Source organism: Poecilia mexicana, unplaced genomic scaffold (genome assembly GCF_051168715.1).
Source record: "Poecilia mexicana isolate PSO_F unplaced genomic scaffold, ASM5116871v1 scaffold_18, whole genome shotgun sequence".
Classification (NCBI taxonomy): Eukaryota; Metazoa; Chordata; class Actinopteri; order Cyprinodontiformes; family Poeciliidae; genus Poecilia; species Poecilia mexicana.
Genome location: NW_028263387.1, coordinates 11,365,296 through 11,389,384, shown reverse-complemented (window position 1 = coordinate 11,389,384; position 24,089 = coordinate 11,365,296). Strand labels below are relative to the sequence as shown.

General features: G+C 41.4%; 3 protein-coding genes across 4 annotated transcripts; 2 read left to right on the top strand and 1 right to left on the bottom strand.

Moving 5' to 3' along the window:
• Nucleotides 1-5,555: 5,555 nt before the first annotated feature.
• Nucleotides 5,556-7,585, bottom strand: smim20 (small integral membrane protein 20). Its single transcript, XM_015011461.2, has 3 exons — nucleotides 7,399-7,585; nucleotides 6,836-6,892; nucleotides 5,556-5,752 (listed from the first exon to the last, which is right to left on the bottom strand). The coding sequence occupies exons 1-3, from the start codon at nucleotides 7,505-7,507 to the stop codon at nucleotides 5,709-5,711; spliced, it is 210 nt and encodes a 69-aa protein (XP_014866947.2). The 5' UTR covers nucleotides 7,508-7,585; the 3' UTR covers nucleotides 5,556-5,708.
• Nucleotides 7,586-8,323: 738 nt separating this feature from the next.
• Nucleotides 8,324-17,324, top strand: man2b2 (mannosidase, alpha, class 2B, member 2). 2 transcript variants are annotated; one of them, XM_014997440.2, is made up of 19 exons: nucleotides 8,324-8,539; nucleotides 8,613-8,759; nucleotides 9,872-9,977; nucleotides 10,060-10,232; nucleotides 10,312-10,427; nucleotides 10,763-10,940; nucleotides 11,059-11,257; nucleotides 11,536-11,726; nucleotides 11,827-11,998; nucleotides 12,891-13,027; nucleotides 13,116-13,393; nucleotides 13,954-14,145; nucleotides 14,513-14,756; nucleotides 14,839-14,949; nucleotides 15,031-15,223; nucleotides 16,350-16,496; nucleotides 16,586-16,698; nucleotides 16,825-16,942; nucleotides 17,029-17,324. In XM_014997440.2, exons 1-19 carry the CDS (start codon nucleotides 8,408-8,410, stop codon nucleotides 17,124-17,126), a joined length of 3,045 nt encoding a protein of 1,014 aa, XP_014852926.2. In that variant the 5' UTR covers nucleotides 8,324-8,407; the 3' UTR covers nucleotides 17,127-17,324. The 2 variants fall into 2 exon arrangements, with proteins under 2 accessions (XP_014852926.2, XP_087871615.1); XM_088015489.1 differs by lacking the exon at nucleotides 8,324-8,539 and having other exon boundaries at nucleotides 8,656-8,759; nucleotides 9,838-9,977.
• Nucleotides 17,325-18,931: 1,607 nt separating this feature from the next.
• On the top strand, nucleotides 18,932-23,824 carry LOC106923992 (uncharacterized). Its single transcript, XM_014997443.2, has 8 exons — nucleotides 18,932-18,946; nucleotides 19,217-19,288; nucleotides 19,377-19,448; nucleotides 20,061-20,254; nucleotides 20,424-20,487; nucleotides 20,571-20,736; nucleotides 20,996-21,193; nucleotides 22,987-23,824. Exons 1-8 carry the CDS (start codon nucleotides 18,932-18,934, stop codon nucleotides 23,103-23,105), a joined length of 900 nt encoding a protein of 299 aa, XP_014852929.1. The 3' UTR covers nucleotides 23,106-23,824.
• Nucleotides 23,825-24,089: the final 265 nt, after the last annotated feature.

The window sequence follows — 24,089 nt, the reverse complement described above, 5'->3', positions numbered from 1 at the left end:
TTTGTGTTCTGTTGCAACGATGTGACACGTGAAACGTTTTAACGAGCGTGAATCACGCAAAGCCAAACGTTTAATCATCTTTCTATTTAAACCGGATCGTAACAACCTGTGTAGCCAAATGAAAACACTGTGACTCATTCAGTCCTGCTGCACGCCGAGCTAAACTAAAACATGACTCTGTGTGTCACATTAGATCATCCTCGTTGCACATTTGACCGTTTTTTATTTTTTATTTTATTGCATAACACGCTGTTAACGAGCTCCGTGAGACGGCGTACATTATATTGTGCTCCTAATGTAATTCTTAGGCCCTGTTTTGAAGGAGTCCCTCAAACTGAATGGAAGAAGAAGAAAAAAATGTCCCGCCAGGAAATATGAATGAAAACAGCTCCACTAAGAATAATAATAAGAATAATGATAATAAAAAAAGTAGTTTTGAGAGCTTTCCACGTTTTCCTTTAAGTGAGTGATGACTTTGATAGGCTGCAGAGTCGTTTAAGCGAACGCATGTGTCAGGCATTAAGGTGGCAGATGAATCATGTCCACTTCTCCCTCCACTCTTCTCTCTTCCTGGCTTTTTTTTTTTTTTTCGAGAGCTTTTGGAAAAGGATAGCGTGATCGCTTACAGCTCTGGCCCTGGTTGTCGGTAACCCTGCCTAAATCAACAGCCGGCCTGCAGTTCTGGTGCAAAAAGACGTTTTTAAAGATTGTAATGGGTCTGTAAAACGGAAACCTGCCATACACCGCTGATTGACGGCCGGCCCTGCACACACGCGCGGGCCGTGATGTAGTGGTGTGTGCTTGGGATGGGTGATGATAATATTTCACGTGTGTGTGTGCGTGTGTGTGTGTGTGTGTGTGTGTGTGTGTCAGAGAGAGAGAGACAGAGAGAGAGAAAGAGCCCTAAGTGAAATGTAATTGTGGTTTGCAGCATTTTGTTTCCAAGAAATCAATCAAACGAGAGACAACCACTTTAAAACAGAAATACATTGGCCTATAAGAGAGATTTTCCTCTCCATTGAAGGGAGGAGGGGGAAAAATCATATAAAAATACAGGAAATATTAAAGCCTTTTTAAAACTTTGTACTCTAACTGATTGCTCAAATGTTTCCTCCTGAGGTCCGCTCGTGGATAGTGGCCAGCAGACAGGCTTTTGGCACTCTGGAAGCCACATTTAAAAATTTCCTACTTACCTCACACAGAAGTGTTGCTTAATCACGCTCAGCGTCTGAGGAGTCGTGAAGAAACGGGGCTTCATTAAGTTAAGCCACGAGTGCATCTGAGCCCTCTTTGTTCCGACATGTTTTTGCCTTTCTATGGGAGATTTATCAAGTGTAATGCTCTAAAATGAAAAATCTCATATTTGTATTGAAAACAGAACATAAATACTCTGAGTATTAGGGAGATACGCAAAAGTATTGGTGCCATTTGAGCTTTTTCATATTTTCTCACAAAACAACCACTTTTTTTGTATCATTGTGCTGCAATTACAGCAGAAAATCTTTTGCACAAATGGGGGTTGAAAGTTCTGCCAATTACTTTTCAAGTCAGACCTCTGGTTTGCTATTTGTATCAAGGTCAGGACTTTGACTAGGCCTGCAGCTTTGATCTGAACACTACAACTCTGCGTCGTTGACCAGAGTCTCAAGTTTTTCCAGGTTCTAAAAAAACATAAATAAAAATAATACACACAATAGCATGATGCTGCCACCACCAATTGTGTTGTTGGAACATTTTTTGTCCCAATTTCCATAGAATGATTGATTTTACTGTTCATGGATAAAAGCAGTAAAACTCTGGGGGAGTTTAGATGCAATTAGATCAAATTTAAAACACGTGGAATGGCTGGATGATTTGGAGAAATTAGACTTAATCTGAAGTTTCAAATAACAAAAGTAAATCTGTGTTCCATAATAAGCTAAGTCCGTTACATTCTAAATATGTTACCTATAAAGAAATGTTTTTAACCTACAGATATAAGAAGAAGGAAATCATAAAACTTGATTGTTCTTGTGTTGCTCTTTTCACCTTTTAAGGTTTTAAGTCCCCCATTGACTTCCATTCATTTCTACAGCCTGTACCTTACCCTTATCATAACCCTAACCCTAACCAAAACTCAATTCACACCTTAGTCCTAAATCTGACCCAAAAACAACGTTTCCCCTTGTGGGGACCAGGCTCCGGTCCCCACAAGGAGCAGTGGGTCCCCACAGCGTACATCTGTCAGGAAAACGGTCCCCACTAGGTATTAAAAACAAACGGACATAACACACACACAAACTGCCATTGTGCGTAAAAATGTTCTGGGAAGCTTCGGAGAAACCGATTGTGGAAACAAGTCCTTTGACTTCACTTAAATCTATATTGAAACTAAAATGCCTACAAATGACCAAATTACAACTAAATCTTTATTAGATTTTAGTCTGGATGAAAGATTGTGATTGTAAAAAGAGAAAATGGGTACAATGTGATGGCAAAATATAAACAAAAAAAGGCAGGTGGATTGTTTGGAGTTCAATTAAACCATTTTAGTCACCTAGTGATGCTGCAGGCTCAGCTAACTCTAGGCCATACCAGTGACAGGATTGGTGTGTGGGATCGACCTCTCTGGCCTGCTGGGAGGCCAGCCGGTGTCTTTTCTCCTTCTTCCCGACGTTGCTTCAGACCGAAGCCGTCTGTTTCCACAGCCGCGCGCCTGCTGAGATCCAAGAATGTGGACGGCACTCCAGTAAACTGTTTTACAAGGTCGTATGTTTGAGATGTCAAACCTGGGCCCTGCTTGGTTTGTAAGAGGAAACACAACTGTGTTGTATTTTTTATTTATCTTTTTTGTCAAAGCACAGGAGGAGCCCTGATATCTTTACTTATGGAGCACGTCGATGAAATTTGGTCAGGTGGCTAAAGGTACATTTTTGATGTTTGTCAGAAAAAGTACAATCAGTATTTTTAATGATAGGGGACTTTGACAGAGAATGAAAATACTCAGTACACCCAAACTTTTGTTTTTGGTAGAAATTATGCTCCTACATGGCAACTTTACGACTAGGTGTCCTAGAAAAGTTAAGAGATGCTAATTCTGTATAAGTAAATCATTGTATGAAGTTGGTGAATTCATCCATTCATTGTCTGCACCTGCTTGTCCACACAGTTTATCAGTCACTTAATTCACGCCACAGTTGTTTGGAAAAAACAAATACTCTCATTTAGCAGCATAAAAGGTTATTCAAAAAAAGATAACTTTATTAACTGTATGGTAATTTGTTATTTTTTATTTTTGCCCCTCTTCGGTTTATCAATATGTGATAGCCGTATGGTAAAGCAATGACTCTTTGACAAATGAAGAAGTAATTTATGTAAGTATTTGAAAGTATTGCACCGTGTCTTAGCTTTACTGTACCTCCAATAGCATTGTACTTCATTGGATTGAAGGTTCTCTGATGGGATTTTATGATACAATATTTTGCCGTAATTTTCTCAGCCATTTTCAACAGTGTTCAATAGAGAGGAAATGCCCTTGAAGTGGGTGTTTCAACAACCCCAAAGCACACACCAGTAAGTGAGCAGCATCTTGGTGTAAGAACAATAGAACAATAGGACCTGATCCTCGGTCTTTAATCCAATAGAAAACATCAAGCAAGCTGTTTCTAAAGCAAAACCAAACGTAGAAGTATGGAGGGACTCCAATCATCATGGCTTGAATACCTGCTCACAGTTGCCAGAATTTGTTGACTCTATGCAAAGCAGTTGGGTTATACAACTAAATCTTAGTCTGATGATTAACGACAACTTTTCAGTTTATTCAGATATTTTTCTTGCTTTCAAGTAGATCAATTTCCCTTCATGTTTTGATCGTCGCGCAAGCCAAATCCCTTCCAAAAGCCTCTCTCCTTTCCCCTTCCTTCAGTTCCGACCCTTGTTCCCATGGCAATTAGAAAGAAACCTCAGCTAATTAGCTTTTTTTTTTTTTTTTTACGAGATGCAGAGGGCTCCGAGGACGTGTCGCCACTTTCCAAACCTTCCTCAATAGCGGCGAGAGATTTGTGTGATGGCTTAATGGCCGGGGAGGAAAAAGAGCTGCGGTGGCGATATTGTTGTGTTGGTGTTTGGTTTGAAGTGCACCGTGACCCCTCGGAGTGTTTTATAGACATGGCTGTCCCTCCATACGCATCCCACAGAATGTGACGCGAAGCACATCAACAGGACTAGACAACACACACACACACACACAACTATGAAAAGGCGGCCATCAACTCCAAGGTGCCCCTGCTTTCAGAGGAGAGATTTAAGGAGTGCATTTGCGTGTCCGCAACTCCTCCAGCAGTCACTCATGAAGGCGTGAGGAGGGGGGCCTCAAAGCCGAGGGCCCTCGCCTCACGGCCTGCCCGGCTCAGCAGCAGAGATCGAGTATCTTTTTCTATTCTGCGTGGAGGTGACGCGTCCCCAGAAGAATGCGCTTCTCTTCCTCTCGTCGCTCGCTTCAGTTTCCCCTCTGGTTGCTTACTTCACTCGCACGGCCACGGAGCTGTCGCTTGAGGAATCTGGAAAACACCAGCGGGGAATGAGAGGAATTTCTGCTTCTTTTTCTTTTTTTTTTTCGTTCTCTTCTTAGCCGCCCCTTCCCCTCCTCTTCTCCCGCTCCCTCACCCCTTGCCTCAGCTCTTATTTGCTTTAGCAGCCGCGCTCTTGAGTTTTCTCTTGTTTCTGAACACCGTTCAACAATAACAACCTCTCATAAACAAAAGGGGGTTGTTGATTGGTGGTGGGGGAGTGGGGCTCAGAGGGAAGAGTGGCGATCACTGGCAACAACAATCCAGAAATCCCCCCCCCTCCAAAAAAGCGGAGGCCACACGGAGGACCGTGAAGGATTTAAGGGGGGGACTTTAGGAAAGTAGCATCTCTGAAGAACCATAAACGCATGCTTTGGTTCTTTCTTAATCCATCCTTCCTCCAGAAGCACTTTGATGGACAAAACTCCTAAAGTGGAAGCTGGTCAATGCCAGGAAACCACAAAAGTGCAGAAGGAAAGGGGGAAGAAAAAAAAAGAAAATCAGTTTAGAAATTCTCTGCTTTTACACCACTAGTGGTCTCGTAAAGGGAGTCTGGACCACATCGAGTGGGTTTCTGAAAGGCCAATCGTGGATCTGCCCTGTCAGTTCAGCCTATAGATAATACTATATGCGTATTAAACCCAAAGTCTCTTGACGGGGAGACGATAATGCAAACCGATCTGTCTTAGAATAACTTCGGCTCTTGGGTTTCCATTTTAGGGGAAAAAAACATCTTGCACATTACGCTCCTTCTGCTGAAGTGATTTTATGAGTCCCACATCATCTAAAAGCAAATAAAACGTCAAAGGAGGCTCAAAAAGAGACGTGTAAACAAACTTTTACATTTTATTATAATTACTTACATACTGCATACCAGAGTGAGACTTTTAGAAATACAAAGATTCTCCCCCAACCCCCTCCCTTAAAATAAAGCTTTCCCGGGTTCAGTGCCTTTCAGAACACGAGGGGATAGTGCGCCCCCTTGTGGTCAACAAAAAACACGATCACTTATTACATTTTTAATGGTTGACTTTATTTAAGTAGAAACGCATCCAAAGCCGTCAAAACAATCGGTAAGTATTTCACTCATTCACACACCAAGCACTCCAAAAACATACTCATGATTTCAATAGCATCAGTGAGCAGGACTTCTCACTGTCTTCATTTCTCTACAGGCTTGAACGGATCGGACCAGATCTTCACACCTTCAGACATAAACAAAACAAACAAACAAACAAACAAAAAACGCATCAAACCGTGCAAAAATTCAGAAAACACAGGAATACCTTTCAATAGTGGTGCCAATTCTCAACTGAAGACATTAATGATTGGGTTATAACCATATGAGAGAGTTTCTCCTATAGCGTTTCCTTATTTTTTCTTCTTCTCTCTTTTTCACTCTAGTCCTAGATGTAAGTACTCTACAGGTTTCTGATGCGTCTTAGCTCCAAAGCTGCTGATTCAAACGACTTAATCACCTCCTCGGCATGCCACTTAGCTCGTTAGCAGAACAATTGTTTTGATTCATATGTGCCGACTTAGGGCAACATCTAAGACAGGCAGTGCAAGCGGTCTTGATGATTGACTATTGAAGAATTGACTGCATATCAAGTATATTTCAACAATGTAGTTTATGTTTTGGGTAAGGGATATAAACAAAAAATGCCAAACGGAAAAGTTTGACACCTCTGCGTTAGATCTCCTCTTCAAACGAACTCATCCCTCAGAGGTTCTATAGATCTAGAAGGGTTGTTCTAAATCCTTATCCTATTGAGAAAAGGATTTTCAGTTTTCTATTTTCAGTTTTCTAGCTGATTTTTATTTATACTCTCTTGGTATTTCACAAGGTGCCACGTGTGTACATTTTGGGAGAACCACTGTGTGGTATTTGGTGGTACTCCTCTGGAAGGGAACTGGATATTGTTTGTCCTAATGTATTTGAAAAAAAAAAAAAAAAAAGGTGGAAAAATACTATCGGAGCAACTTGGTAATTTTTGCTCCGAAAAATTGTACCTGGATCAGATTCAATTATCTGATCCAGGTGGGATCAGATAATTGTAAATAAGCTCTGATTAATTTAAATAAGTACTCTACTCTCACCATACTGGTTATATAAACCTAGATGTCTGCACCTGTGTGCATGAAAAATTTACACTGTTGGTACTATTGCTATTTTGGAAAGAAGATTTTGTGGGGGGGCGGGGTTCAGTTTGACTTTTTTCTGATTTGGAGTGACATTTAAGTTAGATAAAAGCAAGCAGAACTTTAAATTTCAGCAGCTTTCTTACCTGCAGGCTGAATATCGGCCTGATTGATTCCTGCCCTGTTCACCTTCTGGACTTCTCCTAGAAGAGGACAACAGAATCTAGGTTAAATATTCCACTGTGGTCACATGTTTTCATGAATGAACTCCTGAAAAACACTAGCACAATGTTGCTAATTCTCATTCTTGTATTTCCTAATGCGTCTTCAGTCAGAGGCCTCTTCAGATTCGCTGCAAGGCTGACTGCTACCAGAGGTTCTTCCAGCTCACAACTTTTTGAAGACACTTGAATAATCCGTTATAACATTTAATTCTCCTCTAGGATAAATAAAGTAATTCTGAATTGAGTTGAATGTCTAATCAAACAAGTAAAATACAGAAACCCATTCTTATTGTTGCTCCCAAACCGGAGGACGTCGAAAAGAAACGATTAAAACGATTGTTGAAATTACCCAAAGTCGATTCTGATTGGTTAATTTTTATTTAAATGGGAGAAAAAACAACACTGCGTTTAACTGTGACTTTAATTAGACATCAAAATGACACAAAATGCTAACTGTTTACAACATAGTCTTTGCGGTTACTTACTGTATTCCTCCTTATGTGTCAGAGGGTAGACAAATATGGGATAAAACGCAGCGGCCACCGCCGTTATGAAGCCTCCAAACACCAGAACTATTTTAGTGTTTTTAGACATCTTTTTGTTACATGTGAAGCTGCGCTGTCACCTCCAGAAGCTCTCAGGGTTTACTTTATAGGACTGCTTCCGGTGGGAAAGGTTATAGCCATCGCACCGGATGAGTCGTCACAATTGGCTGCGCCCCATTTTTCAGCCGGCGAGCCAAAAGGACGCGCGGCGGAGGCGGGGTTAGACGCTTAAAATTGAACCAAGAACAGAAAATATTACAAAATTATCACTAAAAATATTAATATTAACAACACAATAATAAAAGTAAAAAAACCAACAAGTGATATTAGTTGTAAAAACTTGAGAGAATAAGATAAATAATACACTACTTTAAGTAGTAATCTACATATTCTTTTTTTTATGTTTATTTTCCAGTTGACTTTATTAAGCCAATGACAAAAGGAACAACAAAGCATGGAACAGAAGAAAAACTGAATGAATACAGAATAAACTTAAAACACATATATGTTAAGTTTTAAGATATAAAAAAGTAATTTATAATAAATGGATTTTACTGAACCAATAACAAAAGAATAGGTACATTAAAATAAGTTGGTCAGAAGCACACAACTTTTGATATAACAAAACAAAGTTGATAAAATAGTAATACAAAAAACAGATTACTACAGTGGAGTTATTGATACATGTGTATTCCTCAATCTTTATCCCTACTTCTTTCATTAAATGGATTTCACTCAACCAATGAACCTCTGACCAGCTCTTCCAGTTGCTAAACTCCTCCCACGCCGCATGGTCGACGCTGCTATCTAGATCATCCGACGGCTGACTGTAAAGGAGGCGAGTCCAGTCACATGCTTTTTACAAAACAATAATAAGGACATGAGGAAGTGTTGGTGAACACTAGGGAGCTCATCGCCAAAGCTCCTGTCGCCTTTTTGAGCTGACAAAATGCATCTTTTATCCCTCATCGTGTTCAGTTTTTGGTTCAGTTCGGGAAAAACGTTCGGAGAAGATCAGCCCATTCAAACATTTGTGATTCCTCACAGCCACATGGATGTAGGCTGGGTGTACACCATCCAGGTTGTTGTGTTCATGGTACAGTCGTGTTATAGAGTGCTGTTTTATTTATTCTAAACATGAGTGTGTCCTGTAGGAGAGTATGCACGCCTATGCGGCCAACGTGTACAGCAGCGTGACGGAGGAGCTGTCAAAGGTGAAGGAGCGCAGGTTTATCTCTGTGGAGCAGGAGTTTTTCAGACTGTGGTGGGACTCAGTGGCCTCGGACACTCAAAAGAAACAAGTATGGACACGTATCTACAATCACATGATTAGCTATCTGTACTGACTAGAAGTGCGACGCTGCATATTTTGGTGTCGATTCGATACCAAGTAAATATAGTATCGGTGTCGCTTATTACTTATTATTTATGTGTATCGTCTAACTTCTCACTTTTATGTTGTAGATTTTTCTTTGAATTATTTTTCATTAAAACCCAGGACAGGTCTCTACAAAATGACATATTTGCATGATAAACATCTAAAAAAAAAAACCCAATTGTGTCGATTATTTTCTAAAATAACGACAAAAAAAGTACAAAAAATTAGTCTCTGAGCAGATCACAGCAAAATATTTTTATGATAGGGTTGAGAAACTACAATACAAAAGTAAAGCACAGTTTCAAGAGGGAATCTGAAACAAAGCTATCAATCTTATCACTAAGTCAGTATTGATATTTTGGGTTGATCTACCCACCTCTGGTTCTGACTGTTAAAGGCGGACACTATAATCATTTTCCTTTATTACAGTTCTTGAAAACGAACCTCCTTGCAATAAATTCCGTTTTGTTTTGTTATAACGAATTAAAAGCACTGTCGCTGGCACCTTGAAGGCAAAATGTAAACGGAGAAATGTGGCTCCAGAGTTTTTATTTACTCACCATAAAAGCATATATTTTCAGTGACTGAGATCAGTGGCAGTTCTCGGATGAACGATGCCCTGGGTAACCCTCTGCTTGTGCTCACCGCCTCAATCCCACCTTCGCACACCACCAAGAAGACATGCAGTCCCAGATAAACCTGTTCTGCAAAACTGACTTCTAAATTCCCTGTTAGCATTGAATGTAGCATCAGAAGTTTAAAAGTTCTCTTGGTATTACAGACTCTTCCAAATGTTGGTTAAAAAATAGTAGAATTAACTTATGACACAAAATATGACTGAACCAACATGTGCTGAAGGAATTAAGCATTTGACTCACTATTAAGTTACCTTCCTTTGAAAGATTTGCTTAAAAATCTAAATAAATTAAAAAAAAATAAAATAAAACTTGTCTTTTGGGTGTTATTTGTCCAGGTGAGTGATTAATGTTACTTTTCTGCAGGATTTAAGCTGATCTTGTGAATTCCCCCGTCCAGATCCGGCAGCTCGTGAAAGAAGGTCGTCTGGAGTTCATCATCGGAGGCCAAGTGATGCACGACGAGGCGGTGACGGACCTGGAAGACGAGATCTTGCAGCTGACCGGTAACCCGACTCCTGCTCCTCTTGGTCCCCACGGGTTTGCCGTCGAGACTCACCCGTCCTGCTGACTCTGCCGTCGTTTCAGAGGGCCACGGCTTCCTGTACCAAACGTTCGGCGTGCGTCCGCAGTTCTCCTGGCACGTGGATCCGTTCGGCGCCTCGGCCGCCACGCCGGTGCTGTTCTCCCTCGCCGGGTTCAACGCTCACCTCATCTCCCGCATCGACTACGACCTCAAAGACGGCATGCAGAAAAACAAGGTGGCCTTGGCTCTGCTCTGCAGACTGCGACAGGAAGCAAATTGAGCTTCTTTGCTAACTGGTTGTTTTCTGACTTCAGAAACTGCAGTTTGTGTGGAGAGGGTCTCCCTCTTTGAAAGCCCGACAGGAGATCTTCACACACACCATGGACCAGTACAGCTACTGCACGCCGTCTCACATACCGTTCTCCAACAGGTGTTTTACGTTAATTTTTCTGTCTCTAACTACAGTGCCTTACAAAGTGATTTATACCCTCTAAACTTTTCTTCCTTCACAACCTTCTTTGTATTTTATTGGGATTTAATATGATGGACCATTAGAGAATAATAATGAAGTGGAGGGAGATTCATCTATTGTTTTCAAAGGGTTTTCAGAAATAAAACTCTAAAAATGGTTCATATTGAGTCAGTACTAAGCATAACCACCATCCACAACCAAACCTCCAAAAGAAACCTGGTTCTGTTTGTCAGCGTAGCAAAACCTAATTTCCTCCAGTTTTAATAACTAAAAGCTTGTTTCTTCCGCCTCAGATCCGGTTTCTACTGGAACGGCGTCGCTTTGTTCCCGGACCCCCCCAAAGATGGCGTCTACCCCAACATGAGCCTCCCCGTCACCAAGGAGACGGTGCACGCGTACGCTCAGACCATGGCGGAGAACATCAAGCAGAGGGCTGCGTGGTTCAGGACCAACCATTTGCTCTGGCCTTGGGTGGGGGAACGCAAGCTGTCATGTTTTCATGACTTTTATCCTGGAAAGGGTTTTAGGCTTGAAATCAGTTTCCGAATCTTTGTGGGTCTTTTTATTGTTTTTTTTGGGGTTTTTTTAGGGCTGCGACAAACAGTTTTTCAACTCATCAGTGCAGTTCAGGAACATGGACCCTCTGATGACGTACATCAACCAGAACAGCAAGGAGTTCGGCGTAACGGTGCAGTACGCAACTCTGAGCGAGTACTTCCAGTCAGTCCACCAATCAAATCTTACCTGGGATGTCCGTGGGAGTGAGGATTTTCTACCATATTCGACGGGTATGTGTGTACACAGTGTGTATTCTCGCAGAGTAAACAATGGGAAGTTTGAAATTCTTTCACAAATGAAAGAATATTTGTTTTTCCAGACTTTATTCCCATCCTTGTCATAAATTTATTGTGAACTTAAGTATTTAGTATCTTGAAAACTGTCGTTTAGGACTACAAACTCTGGTAATCTGAGTGTGGAAAAGTTTTTAATTTCCATATGAATGCGGACAGTTGCAAGTAACGTGCACGTACACACACACAGGAAGTGTTTTTGCTACATTTCCCAGAGCCATACCAGGCATGGACGGGATTTTACGCTTCTAGAAATGTCCTGAAGGGAGTGGCGAGGCGGGCCAGTTCCCGGCTGCACGCAGCCGAGACGCTCTTCACCCGGTACCGGATCAGCTTCCCAGACGGACCGGTGGCTAAAGACTGGGCTCTGGAGAAACTCAGGGCTCTGCGCTGGGCTGTCGCCGAGGTAATCCGCCTCGGCTTTTACATCCGAAACACGACGCGAAAAAACATCATTTAACACGAGGAAGCGAATGGGAATCAATACGTACTGTGATTCTTTCCAGGTCCAGCACCATGACGCCATCACTGGTACCGAGTCGCCCAAAGTGGCGGAAATGTACGTGCAGCACCTGCTGCAAGGCATGATGGGAGCTGAGGAGCTTCTAGCCGCGCTCTTCCTGCTGCCGCAGAACCAGGACGTCTCCGGCGTTCCCAGCGGAAGCTTCCAGGGAAAAGGTACGAGCTGAAACGCTTCCACTTTTTCATAAACGTACATTCCTGGGACAATATTTATTGTATCGCTTAGCGTGAGAAATTTCTCATCGTGATCGTTTTGATTTATCGTCAACTTGATAAGTTCCAAATCATGATTTTTGAAAGAAAAAGAAAATAACATCGTAGATGTTCTTTTTACTTTTTTCTCCACTATTTGTTTCAATAAGAGCATCTATAAATATCAATAAATTTGAAATTATGATTAAATGCAGTTACAGTGAGCAGTTTGATTTAAGAAACTGGGATCCTGAAGAAGCGTATTTCATCTACATCTGACCTAAAAAAGATGGAAAAAATGGCTTTTTAAATCGTTTTTATTGACATTCTACTAGTACCACAACATATGACGATTAATTTTGAAGTCCATATCACCCACATGTCCTGAGAATTGGCTTCTTATGCATTATTATGATGGATAATTAATATGACGTAAGTAGGCTTTGTCACTGGAATAAAGCTTTGAATTAAACATAACTCAGCATGTGGACTTCTGAAAACAACAAACCAAGAAAACATTGCACAAGGTTAATTTTATGATGGATTTTCTCTTATCTCGTAACTGAGAACATTGTACAAACCGAGGTACGATGGAGGCAGCATCATGCTGTGGTGATGGGATAGTGAAAAGTAAGTCGCTAGCTCCAAATTTTTCTACTTTAAATCGAGTCCACAGCCTTATTGCTGAAACTCTGAGAGAGCTTTTGTTGCCTCTGACTTTTTGTTTTCTTCTTCTTCATGCCTCGTGTTTCTGGCATCCCCTCTCTCTGGCTTATCAGAACTTTAACGGGGTTCGGTAAACAAATGGGATTCTCCAGCATTCAGTTGTGGATGTTTATTTATGTTCCTATTTTAGGTTCTGGTCAGGCTCTGGAGCAACACGTGATCGTTTACAACCCGCTGGCGTGGAACATCACCTCCGTCGTTAACATGACTGTAACCTTCCCGAGCGCGGTCGTCCGTGACGACGACGGGCAGCCCGTCCCTGCGCAGGTCCACGAACGTCTCCTCCTGCTTGAGGTAGCTTAGCTCAACCATCATCTTCTGAAATCAACTTTCTCTCTCTCCTTCTGCGTCGCAGACCCAGAGGTCGGCACTGTGCAACGCCTCCTACGACCTCTTCTTTGTGGCGCAGCTCGGCGGCCTTCAGCACAGGAAGTACTCCGTCCAGTTCTCTGAGACGTCGTGTTCTGGGAAGTCCAAGTGCGAGAGCACCTACGAAGCTCGAAGTGTTGCGTTCGAGCGGCGCCGTGTGAAGGACTGGAGGAAAACGGGAAGGCGGCTTCTGCCCGTTCTGAACGGCTGCTACAAACTCATGTTTGACCAGGACACCAACCTCCTGCACAGCGCCACCTACCTGTGAGATTTACACCTCCTAAACATTGTCAGGGCACTTAACATTTTGCACGTTTTCAACAGGATTTAGTTCCAGCACAGAGAGTTTGTCTGGTGATTTGGTCATGAATGAAAATCTACGAGAGTCTGAATAAATAAATCTACTTGATTATCATGCGAAACCTCCCTCGATTGTTTCTTTTGTATAAAATAAATGTGACAGAATTGATATTAGAAATAATTCAATCCCCTCCCTTTTCTTACCTTATTTAAAGACCTCTGTTTGACTATAGAAATTATTTTTAAGCTGCACTTCAATTCGGACTGAGGCATTAAACTGTAGTTACATCAGTTCGCCACCAGTGGGCGTATAGAACACAGTGAGCACTCCTGACTCAGTGAGCGAACGGCGATTCAGCGCAGTAATGACCGATTAGCTGCAGGCGCTCACTGCCGCTTTTGTCTGTTAACAGTTTTCAACAATAAAAGAACATGCGAAAATCACATTGATTAATTATTAAGTGTGCTGCAACATAAACTAAAATGACTCTCTGGGAAAACGGCTTGTGCTTCTTCACTGGCAGAAAGGAGCAGAGGCGAATCATGATGACGCAGGACTTCTGGGAATACGACGCCAATGGAGACGTGAAAGCAGGACCCATCTCTGATAACTACATCTTCAGCGCTAACGGGTCGGCTGTTCGGGCCTACAAGGCCGTGGAAATGGAGATAATCCCGGGAAAGGTGCTCACCGAGATCAGGCAGCGGTTCTACAGGTCGGTGACTGGAGACTGGAACTACACTGCTAAAACACAAAATCGTTCCAAGTATTTTTGGTCAAGGTTCTAGTGCAAATGTCACTTGAAATAGGACAAAACTAATTACAAGTAACTTTTCAGGTCAATAGTTGCTTAATATTGATGAGAATGTACTAGTTCTAAGTGAAATATTCTGCCAGTTGAGCTAGTACTTTTTGTTATCAAAATTCGGACTATTTCTTGATGAAAAGTTAGTTTTGTATTGAGATATTTGCACTAGAAAGTAGATCAAAAATCCTTGGTCAGACTTTGTGTTTTTGCGGTGTAACCAAGAAGATTTCATCTCTTTCTATGGCTGACGACCAATTCTGGTTGACCGCTCTAGAGAGGACGGTGACGAGGACTGCGCCTACTCGATCACCACTCGCGTCCCAGAGTATTCGGAGGCCGGGCCCTGGTGCCACAGGCTGGAGCAGACCTACTCTCTGGGCCCCCTGCGCCTCAACACGGAGGTGGTCCTCAGAACCAGCTCCTCCCTCGACAACAACAGGACTCTGTACTCGGATGACAATGGCTACCAAATGATGAAGAGAACCTACAAGAAGTTCACTAATAACACTTTAGCAAGGGTGGGATATTTGACAAACTGTGTGTTTTTTTTTTCCAGGTTTGGCGTTTGGTTGTAAATATGCTCCATTTTCCTGTCTGCAGAATTACTTCCCCATGGTCCGAACGGCCTACATCCAGGACGACATCAGCCGCCTGGTGCTCCTCAGCGACAGAGCTCACGGCGTCTCCAGTCCAGCCGACGGACAGCTAGAGGTAAAAACGAAACACTAACGACCACTTGCGTTGTGATCTTTAGTCACAGATGTATTTTAGAAAGTGTTTATTTTCTCTCAGGTGATGCTCCATCGCCGACTTTGGAACAACTTGCAGTGGAACCTCGGCTACAACCTCACGCTGAACGACAGCTCGGTTGTGAGGCCCACCCTTTGGATGATCCTTGGCTCTGTGGGTGCAACATCCAAACTGTACCAGAGGGGGGCGGTAGAGCTGCAGCACAGACCCTTCGTCATGCCAATAGACCGGCCTGGTAAGTATCTTCATATGAAGGAGACACCGATGATCTGCACATGTTGATTTGAGTTGAATTTGTCTTCAAGACGTTTTTGTTTTAAAGGTCAAAATTAATTTTATGTACAACATAAAGGGTTTTAATATTGCTGAATAATTACAAAGTATTTTATTTTCTTAAAATTGCTGTTTTTGTCTACCGTTTTTGATAGTTTGGGGTTTTAAGTTACTGACAGAACTTGAAGGGATAATGTGAAATATTATTTTTTCAAATTAAAAGTCAATTAAAAGCCAACTTCGGCATTGTGGGGTTTCATGAACTAAAGATAATGATATTTGACTACATAAGAAAGTCTATGACTGTTGAAAAGTATGAAAATTACAAATGTAAGAGGATCTAAGAACAACAGTGAGAACATTTTCTCTAGACTTATTGCTTTTAGAAGGCATTATTTTTCATACCAGAAGCAAATCAGGATTTTTACTCATTTAAAAAATGGAGCACTGGCGTTAGCATCTTATATTAGCACAGTTAGCATAGCATAGTTAGAATAGCAGTCTCCGTGTGCGTTTTCTAGATAATGTAAATTCTATTACAATATCAAAAAAGCTGCCATCATTTGCAAATCATTCTTTTTTCATAAAACAGACAGACAAGGATAAAACAGAGCGATGTTTGTTTTACTCCTTTTAGCCTTCCTGTTGTCTGCTGGAAGCCTGGATCGCTCTTACCTTGAATGAACCTCAGATAAGCTTAGACTTGCTGTAGAAAACTGTTTTATTTTTTAATAGCCTCTTACACATTTGGTGCTTTCTTCCGTTTTAAGCACCTGATATGAAAATAAAGTGATCTTGCATTCACTGATCGGGAAAAGGGTAAAATTCTTAAATTTCTGACTGAGCAGTTACTGATCTGGGCAAATCAAGCTAAAAAATGTATCAGATTGCAGTGACCTGCAATCTGATACATCTCTTGGTAAAGAAATACCCTGCTATGTAGTTTTTAAATATATATTTATATTCATTTATATATATTTTTATAGCTGTTACTTTGTGCATTTTTTACTAAAAAAAAAAAAAAGCAAAAAAAAACAACGCACTCTCGTTAGTTTGAGTTTAAAAAGCTGTCTTGTCTTTTTTAATAGGTAAGGCCCGGAAGGACAGAGAGCCCAGATTTAACTCCCCAGTGCCTCCAGTTGTTCTGCCCCCCAACCTCCACCTGCTCAGCCTCAGCATCCCAGGGTGGAACTACACCTCCGACCACGACCTTCACCTCAGCCGCCTGCATTCAGGTTCTGTGTGACTGAATCTGCAGATTTTCTTAATGTTCAGATGTGTTTTTCTCACGCGTTTTTATCGCTGCTGTTTGAAACGTAAACAGGAAAGGAGGTGCGCTCTGAGCCGGACTACGATCGGGTTCTGCTGAGACTCATGCATCTGTTTGAGGAGGGAGAGGACCCCGAGCTTTCCAAACCAGTCACAGTAAACCTAAAGGTACAGCTGCAAAAAAAAAAAAAAAAAGACAAAACGTAGATGTATCGATGGAAAACATTTCACACTTTGTCACGTTGCAACCTCAAACTTCTTTGCATTTTTGACTGACTCTTTTCTTGCGATCAGGACGTTTTAAAGGGTTTGGGGGAAGTGCGGGAGCTGGAGGAGCGTTCGCTTACAGGAACCTGGAACATCACAACCCTGCAAAGGTGGAGGTGGAAAACTGCAGACACCTCTGGGAGAAGTGAGGAACGCTCCAAACGAGAAAGGAAAGAAATTAGACTTTTTTTTTCTTTTTCAACTAAACCTATTTCTCGCCTTTCGTTTTAGAAAATGACCAACATAAGAGGAATCAGGATTTCACCGTCACCATCTCACCCAAAGAGATCAGGACCTTCTTCATTCACTTCAGCTCCAGGAACGATTAAACTGACCCTCCTTCTATCTTCTGTGAAGATCACGGCTCTTTTGACCAATTATGTTACTTTGGAAGATTTAATACTTTTGCTGCTCAATGATTCAATGCAGTTTTTGCACAATGTGTTGATTGTTGTTTTCTAAACAGATAATGATGTGCAGGAGGATGAAATTGTGTCTCGGACGGATTAAAGTGATTATTTCTTTTCCGCTCGTTTTAATGTTTCCTTCATTTTTTTTTCCACAACAAACATAAATTTTGTCAGATTTATGCGGATCACAGGGGAGGAAGTCAAAAACGGTGGTATGTTCATTCAACCAGTGAAGCAAACTAAATCCAAATGGGTTGTAAAAAAAAAAAAAATCTTTGAATAAAAACAAAACAATTTGAATGTCAAACGTCTAGAATCAAGAAATTACCTACATGGAACCTGAAGTAGGCCAAAAGATTCCCCCAAAACCAACACCTTCATACTCTGATGTAAAGAAATTAAAGAACAGATGAGAAACAAAGTCACTGACATTGATCAGTCTGGAAAGAGTTATTTCTGAAGGTTTAGGACTCCAGTGAAGTGCAGTTGGAGCCATTTTTTATTGTTGTGGTTAAATTTGAACAATTCTGCAAGAACATTTGTCCCAAATTCATTTACAGCCATATGAAACACTTGTTGCTAATTGGGGCAAATACCTGATAGAAGTTGTTGTTCCCCAAGCTGGCACATCCAGTTATTGGGTTTAAGGGGCAACTGCTTTTTAGATCCAGCCAGGTCGGGTTGAATAATTTTTTCCACTTAATCAATGAAACTGTCATTGGAAAACTGTTTTGCATTCACTCAAGTTATCTATGATATTTTGTTTAGTTTGATAGTTGTTTTCACACTGATTATAACCTCCTCTCTCCCTCCACTCCCAGCTCACTCCTACTAACATTGCGATTAATGTCCCCATTTGCCACTTGGCAAATCTCTAGCTGGATATTTGACAGCACTTCTTGGCAAAATGGGTCAAGTTCCATTTAAGTGGTTTGTTTCCTGGCATTGTATTCAGCTTTTAAACACAGTCCACAAATTTTTTATGTTGCTGAGGTTGGGGCAATTCCAGAAGCTTAATGACTTTGATGTGTGTTTGGGATCATTGTCCTATTGGACAAGGACAATAAACAGCATTTGGAGTTAGTCCCTTTCCATAACCCCATCTGCCTTTGTGCAGCGCATTAGTAGTGGTTGCAGCAAACTGAGCCCTCAACATATTCCTATTAGGCTTTAAGGCCTTGCATGGACTCCTTCAAACATATTTCGTACCAGTGTTGCCAAATGGAGTGCTTTTTTTTTTTTTTTTTTAATTCCTCCAACAATAGAACCTATTTCCAGAGAGTATTTGGTTGGTCCGTGTGGGCAGCTACAATTTTTCTGTTAAAACGTCCTGTTAGTATATGAGGGAACAGTTGAGGTTTCACATTAGAAGGGTAGGTATTATCCCCTTATCAGGAAGATAATAATACATTTCCGGTTAGCAGAGCGAACTTTTTACTGTCGGCAGAGGAACCAGGTTGGTAACTCCGGTTCACTTTGAACCGGAGTTGCAGTTTACGCTGGTGGCCACTAGGAGGCAGCACACCCTCATCATTACACTGCTGCCAACAGCCAATACAGACAACACCCAGGGAGAGCTCCGTTTAGGCTTTTATAGCAGGGTTAGCTATAAAACACACAGGCTACAGCTAAATGGTAGAGAATATGTTTTTAAAAATGACACGAGGTGATTCATAAGTTGAGCGCCTGCTAGAAGAGAGGTGAATCCTGTGATTTATTATAAGATGAGCAGTGCCAGTGTAAGTAGTGTGTTTTTACGCAGCCGGTGGCTGCATTTAGCGTAATGTTTTCTGTTTCTTCACAGCCTTATTTGTCGTATTTTTAAATAAGATATCTTGTAAATGTAAAAGGAGACGTCTTTTAAATGTAAAAAGGAGATCCTAGGAAGATGTGAGGAGGCGTTGCTAAGATACAAGACCGGGAGGGTTCTTATTGGTTGCATCACTCGGAAGTGCTATGGGTCGTATTGTTGTTTTCTTTGTGCCTCATGTTAATTTGTGTCCCAACAGAAGAAAGAAAGGGAGCAGAAAAGGAAGCTGCAGCACTTTTTGAATGACTTGGCTTTACTCGGATCGTTACAGGTTGGGTCATCATCACACGGTTTGTTCAGAGGAGATATGAAACAGCTCATGTGCCCCAAACACACACGTCATGCTGTTTATTCCGCAGGGATTTAAATACTTCCAGCCCTGGCTAAGAGGAAAAGAAGAGCTGCTGCTGACTGTAGTCAATGAGGATCTGGTTAGTTTCATTTGATCTGGGAGTGCAGACTCACACATTCAAGGATAAACTGTTTTTTTTAATAGCAGAGCACAGTCCTGATATTTGATTTTATCCGCTATTTGGACACAATGCAGTTTATTTGGTCCCAATAAGATATTGTAGTGCCCTACTTTTTTTTTTTTTTACCCATTGGTAATTTACACATTACAATCACAAACTTCAATCTAGTTTATTGGGATGAATTCAACATAACAACTGACTTTCTTTTTAAAAGATCAATTTGTAATCAGCCCCTTTACTTGGATGCCCTAAATAAATAAATAAATGAATAAATTACTCTTTACTTTCCAATTTTCCAAAAAGGTTCTCAACTGATAATAAAATTGTGGACATATTTTCTACCTTAACCTTAGGTGACTTATGAGGGCAATACTAAAATACTACATATGCAATTTTTATAAGTAAAAAAAAAAAAAAATTCATGTATCATTTTACTTCACACTTATGTATTACGTTATGGCGATTTACAATATGTTGAGATTTGTGTTTCTAATGTAGCACAATATGAAAAGTATCTATTCTTTTCCAATTTAGTGTAGTTTCGTCTCTCTCCGGTCCAACTTTGCCCAGGGTTGGCGCTCCCCAGGTTTTTTGGTTTCCAGGGCGTCGTCGTACTCCTCCTCCAGCAGCAGCTGCGTGTCACCCAGCAGCAGCTCTCCTAGCCTGGGCAGCAGGAGCAGCTCCCCCCTGCCCGGGGAGCCTCGGGGCCCGCCAGACGTCCAGGCGACTTACTCTCACTCCAGGACGCCGACGCAAACCGACAGGTGACTGATGTGGCTTTGTGTGTGTCTGCTTACATTGACGTGTAGGTGTTTAGTTTCAGAAGAGGGTGTCTTTATTTTTAATTTTTTTCTGTTTGATTTTACAAATGTCAGGCGTGATGCTGAACGTCGTTCCTCCACTAACTCGCTGATCTGTTTTTCTTGCTTACAGGGAACCGAACGGTGAGGAGCATCTTCTCCCAGCCTCTCCCAGTGAGGGAGAGATTGCCGTACCAGTAAGCGCATGCAGACAGTACACACCCACACGTTTCGCTCTGTTTCTCCCGTGAGATTAACTCTTGAACTCCTCCTTCGACAGGAGGTGAACTGCACTCTGTTTCTCCTGGCCGGCTACGTCAAGTACGGACGCCCGTACGCGTGGATACGCTCCAATCACGAGCGGCTGGTCAGCATCGGTGGCATGGATTCAATGGTCAAGGACACGCCCATGAAGCTGAAGTCCATCACAGACTGGCAGACGAGAGGTATGGAAACAATGTGAGGAATCCAACCTGCAGGAGGGATACTGTTTGAGTGAACGGCTTCAGGAATAATTACCAGTTTCCATGAGCTGGGCCAGAAGAGGTTGGCTTCTGGATCTCTTCTGAGATTGTTTTGTTCAGTTTAAGTATGTGTTTGTTCTCGTTGTTTTGTTTGTTTAATTAAAAGTATTTTCTTTAAAAAAAAAAAAAAAAAGCAATGATTTTGATGAAGTTCAGGAGATAAAAGCTTTTATCTCTGCAGGTATTCGTGTCTGGGACATTGTGAGTGAGCTGGTGTGCCTGTGCACCGTTCCCTCTCCCACCAACCCCTTAACCCTCGACATGCGTTACATCAAAACTCTTCCCCTGCACGACCGCTTCCTAGTCACAGGAGCCCTCCTCAGCTTCCTGGAGACCTATCTGATTTACGGGAATCGGGACGAGCTGCACTATGACAAAGGTGTCTTTTCATAATAAAATATTACAGTTACTATTGAAGTCTGCAGGTGGTGCTGTTTAGCTACCTTACCATGATAATCAGTATTTGTCTCAGAGCACTTAAGGACATTAATCATCATTTCCTTTTCATTTGTGTTTAGGCTCGCAATTGTTTGTTTTTTATTATTTATATATCCAAAATAAGGAGCAAAGTCTCCAAAATCTGACTTTGAATACTTAGGAATATTTATTTAGTAAGGAGGAGGAACTCAGCAAAATGTCTGAAAGTATAAGACTGGAGCCCGAACAACTCATGATCTTTCTATGGATCTAAATCTTTCTCTTTTAGTCCATCATACCTGTAATTTACTGTGGATGGAGAAAAAGAGATTGTGATAAAAACAAAAGTTATGGCAGTGGAAAAAGTTAAGCATAGTTCCTGCTCCTGTTCTGACCAGCAGTGTTACTGCGACCTAATGCTCCATGTGGGGCTACACACCAGGATGAAATGGTTACACCAATTATCATTGAAAAACTGCATTTCTGGTCAAATGTGCTTTCCTTCATTTGGCTCAGACACAGAGAAAAAAAAACTATGCTGCCACAGTTAATTAATGGCAAATGACAGCATTCTTTGGCCTCATCAACTTTATGCTAACAAACAACTACAGCTTAGACGTTGGTTTAGTTGTCGAGTACCTGCTTGAGCTATCTGGTGTAGCTTTATTATTACCTGGGCTGTGTCCTCTTTCCTCAGGTTTAGCTTGTTCCTTCCCTTTAATCCAAGTTAACATAACCTAGGTACATAAGTTTGTTCCAGCAGAGAGACTGTTTGGTGGGGAGAAATCCATCCTCCCTATACATGTTTAATCCCTTTGAGCTCACCTGCACGTTCTGCACACATATTTGTAACTAAACAGATTGGTTTCTATCAAGAAAACAATCTGTTCTGTGATTTTATGAGAGATTTCCAAACGGTGCAGCCGTTATATCCATATATGGTAAGGCTTTCTGTTTAGATCAGGGGCCCCCAAACTACGGCCCGCGGGCCGGATCCGGCCCGCCTCCACATTTGGTCCGGCCCCCTGAACAATACCAGAGAGTATTCAGATTTTTTTTCATTTATTGTATTTTCCGGTTTATATGTGGATTTTTCTTCAACCACCAGGGGGCTCTTTAGCAGGAAGTGTGTCCTGTAAATTGTGGGGCACATTACTGCCATCTGTTGGACTTTTAGGGAACTGCTTGACTTTTATGTTATTTAATCAGTACGGTTGTTTGCTAGCGGTAGAGCAGATGAACACACGTTTCTGTTATGAACGCCGCATTCCAGGTCGAGTTCTTCGAAGCGATGCCTGTAAGTAGCAGCTTATTCTTCAAAACGAGCCTTTATGTTAACATATGAGAAATTAATATGTTAAAGTTACATTCCCTTAATGGAATATATACTAGTCAGTCCCAGTGACCGTTTCACTCAAGGGTTTTGCCCATGTGCTTTCTGGGTAAAAATCAATCAAGAAACTCAGCCCCCCCACCCCCCCTCAACAATCTCCGGCCCCCCACCAGAGAAGGGAAAAGTTATTTGGCCCTCACAGGAAAAAGTTTGGGGACCACTGGTTTAGATGATGTGGCTTATAGGGATGTTTTTGTGTCACAAAAGTTCAAATTTATTTTAAAATTATGTATCAACTTCAAAAACATTAGAAAGGTCGAATCTGTGTTTCTTTGTTGTTTTTCTGGCTTCTGAATATGACATATTAAAACTATTGGAAAAGGTTCATTTTTGTCTTTGATTGTATGAATTTCTCTTTTCAGTGGTAGAGGAAGTGAAACCCCTAAGGCGTCTGCATTTCCAGGCCCTGCTGGAGCTACAGCGACTCAGAGAGAGCGCAGAAAAGCCCACTGGCTCCACAAGGCTGGACTCTTCAAGATGAAATCTCGAAGAGTGGCTTTTATTGAGTGATATTTAGGTATTGCACCGACTGCAGTTTACCGGTCGATCGCCGGTTACCGATCTTTAAAAAGCCTGACTTGCTGATTCCGATTTTGTCCGATACCAGGTTTGTTTGTTTTTTTTGTCTGAAATTTGACTATTGTTAACTGCAAACATGCAGACAGGACCTGGTGGGTTGGTTTATCAGTCAAACCTCTCTAACAGCAGAGCAGAAGTGGACAGCGGTTTGTTTTTAGACCTTTGTTGAGGCAGATAAGATCAGTTTCACATTTAAGTCTCGGCTGATCACCAATCTCCCAAACTGCAAGGAAATCAGTACCGATAAATCGGTGCACTCATAGTAATATTCAATTTTTTTGGATTCGATGTTCTCAATTCCTTAATAGCTTAAACTAGAATTTGCCAGGTTTCTCATATCAAGCTATACCAGATTTTAAACGTTATGGTTCCAAAACTGCAAGCATTTTCTATCGTACAGTTCTGATGGTTTGAAGTCCTTCTCCGGCTGTATAACTAAATAGCCATGGGGTATCATGATTTTTAAGATAACATTTTTGAACTGCAGTTGGCTAGCTACCTGAGCAGATAGCCTGACTAACCAGTTTGTCATATTATGTCACTATGAACAATTAGTGTACGCTTATTCTGTCTTATCACTCAGATTTGTTGTAATAAATGTTGAAAATGATGGCTTCCTTATCAAGTCTTCAGTGTTATTTTTCTGGTTAAAAAGCGATTATGCCGCTCTGGTTTTAGATTTTTGTCTAAATATCCAATTTAAAACTTCTAAAATCAAGGTTAAACAGTGAGGATCTTTTTACAGCTCCTTCATGGTTTGATCCAAGTCTTAGTTTGGGTTTTTGCTACATATGCCGACATTTCATCCATATATTTTGGTGGGGGTATTCCCAGTCAGTCTGCATCTGCAGTGGGAAGGAGCTCGCGTGAAAAGAGGCAAGTTGAA